The 6,000-nt window shown below is 32.3% G+C and overlaps 1 protein-coding gene across 2 annotated transcripts in view; it reads right to left on the bottom strand.

Annotated features, from left to right (window-relative positions):
- Positions 1-1,645: 1,645 nt before the first annotated feature.
- The window catches only part of LOC126881119 (N-acetylneuraminate lyase-like), a 29,776-nt gene continuing 25,421 nt past the window's right edge, over positions 1,646-6,000 (bottom strand). For both annotated transcript variants that reach the window (XM_050645174.1, XM_050645173.1), the window contains exons 9-10: positions 4,308-4,479; positions 1,646-1,978 (exon numbers count right to left, since the gene is read on the bottom strand). In XM_050645174.1, coding sequence (XP_050501131.1) covers positions 1,845-1,978; positions 4,308-4,479 — 306 coding nt within the window. In that variant the 3' untranslated portion in view covers positions 1,646-1,844. The remainder of the gene's footprint in view (positions 1,979-4,307; positions 4,480-6,000) is intronic.

Below are 6,000 nucleotides of genomic sequence, written 5' to 3'. Positions count from 1 at the left end.
ACGCACGACAACTCAGGGGCATCTTAAAAGTTAAAAAGGCTCCAAAAGTGTATATTCCATCTTGTGGGTGTGGCTTTCTTGTTTGGTTCCATCAGCGTGGAAGTAAAAAGGTCTGCCAACCGTCTACTGCTCTACTAATGTACGTTATACAGTGTGTCAATTTTAAAACTTACAATGGCTATATCTCACGAACAAAAGCTGAAGACGAAAAATGCTTGAAACCGTTTCTAGGATAGTAAGGGGGAACTAAAATGACATGAAAGAGAACTCACCCCCATCAACCCCTTAGGCCGCACCCACCTCAACCAAAAAAGTTTAAATTGCAAACCCCTACTTGTGATACATCATTGAAAAGGCTATAAAAATGCTATCCAATGGTATAAACAATAATTATACAGGGTGACGCAATAATTGTGAAACTTTGGCTTAAATGAAAAATTTAATGAGGTTTTGTTGAATTGCAAATTTGATAAAAATGTCAATTAAGTAAATGTGCAAAGTGGGTTCCGTTGTTTTGTAAACAATAATACAGTCTATTTTCAAATTCTGCATGAAATTTGGCAAATGTTTTTCTAGTAATAGGGCGACATACTTGAGTAATTATTGCTCGCAATTTCCCAAGTGACGCAAGTTAAGTTTTATAAACAACTGATTTAAGGCAAAAATAGCAAATTAAGTTTTAATTCAACAAAAAAAAGTTCGAGCGGACATTTACCATTTAAAATAATAGTCCGGGAGATAGCATTACAAATACAAAAGTCATAGTAAGCCAGCTGATATTAACACCCTGTATAATTATTATTTATACCATTGGATGGTACTTTTTATAGTAGGATAGTATATTACTTTTTTCTATGGGGTTACCTTAAATCAGTTGTTTATAAAACTCAACTTGCATCACTTGGGGAATTGCGAGAAAGAATTACTCAAGCATGTCACCCTATTACTAGAACATTTGCCAAATTTCGTGCAGAATTTGAAAATAGGCTGTATTATTGTTTACCAAACAACGGAATTCACATTAAATATTTACTTAATTGACATTTTTAATCAATTTGTAATTCAACAAAACCTTAGTAAATTTTTCATTTAAGCCAAAGTTTCACAATTATTGCTTCACCCTGTATAATTATTATTTATACCATCGGATAGCATTTTTTATAGCCTTTTCAATGATGTATCACAAGTAGGGGTTTGCAATTTAAAATTTTTTGGTTGTGATGGGTGGGGCCTAGGGGGTTGATGGGGGTGAGTTCTCTTTCATGTCATTTTAGTTCCCCCTTACTATCCTAGAAACGGTTTCAAGCATTTTTTGATATCAGCTTTTGTTCGTGAGATATAGCCATTGTAAGTTTTTAAATTGACACACTGTACATATTGTATGGGTTGAAAAGATGAACGTGAGTAACGGGCTCAATGAACAGACAGAAAACTGATATTTGGAAATTTGGCACTTTGGGAGACCAATGAAAATATTTTGGACGGAATTTACAATAAATGAAACTTTGAGACACGAGATCTATTTACGGACGATATAAGTTATTCACTATACAGTACAAAATAGATGGCAAAAGTGGGAGAGGTTGTAGAAATTGTCCATTGATAAAAAATAGAAGGTAGTAAGATGAAATAAATAGTAACAATATTAAAGAGAATCAGTGTTGAGTTGTTTTACTATAAAAACACTATAAACAAAATAAATTAAGCATCATAGAAGAAAAATAACTGAGTAGAGCGCCTTTAAAAATTGATTCATCCTATGTGCTTTTTATACATATAATTATTTAAAAATGCATCATCGGTATTTTATAAACAATTTTAAATTCTAAACAGTCTATTTTTAATCATGTTATATTTAGTTTTAGTTTCATCGAGGTTACATCTTCATCCGAGAGGTTCTTTAACGGCGCTCGGCAGATACCCACGCTAAAAGGTGCCATCAAATTCATGCATGCTTTCATTGAAGAAACCCAAAAACCTAAAATATACAAAAAAATTAGAATTTAATTAAATTTTTGAAAATAAAAGGAATATAACAGAAACAAATAACAATAAAACTATAATATAATCTTAAAACAATCATATCCTAAAAATTTCATATGTTTTCTACATGTTTTTTATTGGACATAGTTTTCCGTGTCTTCTGTCTATATTATATTTATCTCTTGAATTCGAGTTACTTTACCTGCCTAACTCTTTTTCTTCTTTTTGTGTAGACATGGCTCTGTCTGTTTTTCAATGTGCCTCCAGTAAGTTGTCATTCCATCGTTTTCGTGGTCTTCCCACTGATCTTCCTATTGGGGAACCGTCTTTCGCCGTCCTTACTACTCTATTTGTCGTCATTCGGCTTATGTGGTCGTTCCATTCTACTCTTCTGTTTTTTTACCCAGTTATTAATGTCGTCCACCTTGCATCTCCGTCGTATATCTGCTGTTTCTAGCATTATTTTTGTCGTTTCTGTATTAGGTCGATCTGTCGCGTATGTCATTATTGGTCTGATTACTATTTTGTCAATTCTTTCACTTCTTTTCTGATATTTTTATTTCTCAATATTGTTTCATTTAAGCAACCTGCGGCTCTGTTAGCTTTATTCACTTGATCTTCCACTTCTGTTTCGAGCTTTCCGCAGCTAGATAGTGTGATGCCTAGATATTTAAACTCCATGACTTGTTCTACTATCTGACCCTCCAGCTCTAATTTACACCTTATTAGATTTGCTGTCATAATCATGCATTTTGTCTTTTTTTGGGGAAATTAACATGTTAAATTTTCTGGCCGTTATATTAAATTGGTGCAGCATACGTTGTAAATCATCTTCACTTTGAGAGATTAGTATTACGTCGTCTGCATAACAGATTATTTTAAGTTGTTTTTCTTCCATTTTGTATCCTTTTTTTGTTCATACTTTTTTATTATTTCATCCATGATTAGGTTGAACAATAGGAGTCTCCCTGTTTTATCCCATTGCCAGTTTCAATTGGGTCAGTTAGTTCTTCATCTTCTTTTACTTTTATTGTGTTTTTCTGGTAGATACTTTCGATAGTTTTAATTATTCCTTCTCTCTTGCATAAAATAAATGGATAACGTCCTTTAATTTGACCCTGTCAAATGCCTTCTTAAGCTCCACGAAACATAAGTATGCCGGTTTGTTGTATTCTAATGATTTCTCTTGAACCTGACACATTATAAATATAGCGTCCGTACATGATCTTCCCGACCTAAAACCTTGTTCTTCTTCTGCTAATGTTATAATTTTATTCAGTTTGTTTGTTATCACTTTGGTCGTTAATTTTAGTGTTGTGTTTAATAAATTAATTCCTCTGTAATTCTCCGGGTCAGATTTTTCTCCCTTTTTGAAGAGAGGTATTAGGATACTTGGTCTCCATTCTTGTGGTATTCTGTTTTGTTCTGTTATTTTTTGGATTAGTTTTAATAGTTGTTTGGCCAGATCTTCTCCTCCGTACTTTTCCTCTCCTGATAATTCTCTATTTTTTAATTTCCGTAATGTTTCCTTTACCTCTGCTTCTTCAATGTTTATTTCTTCAATGTGTTGTCACTTCAGGCGTTGGCGGTTCGTTATATTCACCTTTAGCAAATAGAGATCGAAAATAGTCTGCCCGTTTCCTTCTGAATGTTTCGTTTTTATTAGTTCCATCATCTCTTTTCTTTGTCCTCTGATAATTCTCCATATTTCCTTTTGCGTTCCGTAGAAGTCGTGTTCCAACTGTTTTGAGAAACTCTCCCAGTGTCCCCTCCCTAACTCAATAAGTTTATTTTCATTACTTAGCTGTATTTAATATAAACTAAAGTCCAATTAAAATTAAAATTAACAAACATACACTAAAGGAACCTTGTATAATTCTCAAAAATATTTAATTGTTTAATTATATGTATCAACAATTAATGCATCAGAAACAAGACCCAACACAGCCACAATACAAAAGGTACTGGAAACGGCAGAGATGAGAGCACTGAGAAGAATTACAAGAAATACGCTGAGAGATTGAAAGAGGAGTGAAAACATTAGAAGAAAATGGAATAAATATAATTGCTTAAAGAGGGGAAGAAGAATAATAAGAATAATTTCAAAACGGCAACATTACATCAGTACTCTTCTTGAAATATTATTTCAATGTTTTACTGCAACAGCTTTATTAAGTACTTATGTATTTGGGCATGCATCCGAATCCGAATTATCTAATTAATTTTCGTTTGTCACTTTTTGACATTCGTTTTCCTCTACTACTTGTTATAATACTTTGTTTTATTTAACTTAGTCACAATACAAATTAAAACTATTTTCTTACCAAAATCGTATATGGCTGTACAATTTACATTAAGTTCCTTTTGTAACCTTCTAACTTCGCCTGTTTTTGTATTCTTTGTCGATTTTAGAATACTGCTTACTTGCTGAGGAAACAAATTTGCCGCTGGTATTATTCCACTATCAAAACCACTATAAACGGCGGAGGATAGTTGCTACAAAATAGACAATATGTATGAGTTAAAATTTTGAAATCAAAACAATTTTTCGGAAATTATCTATAATGCAGTGTACCCATAGACATAATAATGATAAACAAGGCATACTGGCCAAAATAGCGTAACGCGCGGGCAGTCGATCGGTGGTCTGTCTATGTCTTTTAACCATGCGATCCCGCGCATATGACAGACAAAGATGGCTAGAATACTCAAAAGTGAATATTGTCCATTTGTACTGGGGTTACACCTCGATGCACAGAGCGGCCCATACCTTGCCCCTTTTCTACTCTTTATTATGTCTATGAGTGTACCATGGTAAAAATATGGTATTGGGACTGTGCAAGTTAGGAAAAGCGACACTAAGGGCCGGTTGCTCGAACGCTAATCAAAAATGGAATTTACTGATCATTATCAAATATTTAATTACAATTATATTTGATTAAGCGTACTTCTGACAGATGTCACATTTTGAGGTTATGTTGACTGATTTATTTCATTATTTTGGTTTTAATTTAAAATAAACCATAATTAAACTCTTTCTAATGTTCATTACTTGTTTTTACTTACAAATCAATAATAATAATAAGCAATTTTTAATAATTTAAGGCTGCGGCTATATTTTAATTACTGATTTGGCTACAATGACCTACAATCAATAAATTATTAGTGTTTTACATGCATTTTGATGTCTGGCTTTGATTCACATCAAGAAAATTGATTAAAATAAACTGATTGATTATAATCAAGTTCTTGATTAGCCGAACAACCGGCCCCTAATGTCTTAAATCAGCAAAAATTTGAGCACTTTTAATTATATTTGCCAATTATATTAGTCCTGGTTACTGGATAATTGTAAGGCCAAAAAAAAAGAATAAGAAAAAAAGTAATATTGAGGTTATGTTATTAAAAGGTAAACATTGTATGTAGTAAATAAAATTAATTATTAAAATGCAGTATTACAAGTAAAATACAATTAATTAAATTGACTTGATTGATTTTGAGGTTAAATTGTTAAGTTAAAGTGAACTTTTATTTAATGTTTACTTCAAATTGATTATAAAATCGGGCGCAAGAATGCATAATTTAGGTTACGTTACTGCTTTATTATGAGGGAAATCCACTTTTCTCTTTGTATTAATTTATGCATAGAAGTTGGAAACGAATAGAACTTAAATTGACAATTTTTTGTTGTATTTTTACAATTTATAACACAGCATTTGCTAAATCCCATTTTCTTCAATGACAGTAGGTATGAAATATTTTCTTCAATGACAGTAGGTATGAAATATGTCAATATGACAATAATTTCAATATGAATTATTTATGAAATCTAAGAAAGCTGTAAAATTTCTCCGATACTCGCGCACGATCGTTTCTCGTATCCCCTCCAAGTACTTGCACACAGCGTATAACCTCCTAGTTCCAGCAACACGCATCGATGTTGATGAAATTGTGCAGTTAACCTCTATTTACTGTGTTTGTTGGGAATAAGTCACAATTTTACTTTAAATCAAATAA

The sequence above is a fragment of the Diabrotica virgifera genome, chromosome 3, assembly GCF_917563875.1.
Source record: "Diabrotica virgifera virgifera chromosome 3, PGI_DIABVI_V3a".
Taxonomy (NCBI): Eukaryota; Metazoa; Arthropoda; class Insecta; order Coleoptera; family Chrysomelidae; genus Diabrotica; species Diabrotica virgifera.
This window is presented reverse-complemented; position numbering and strand designations above follow the sequence as displayed.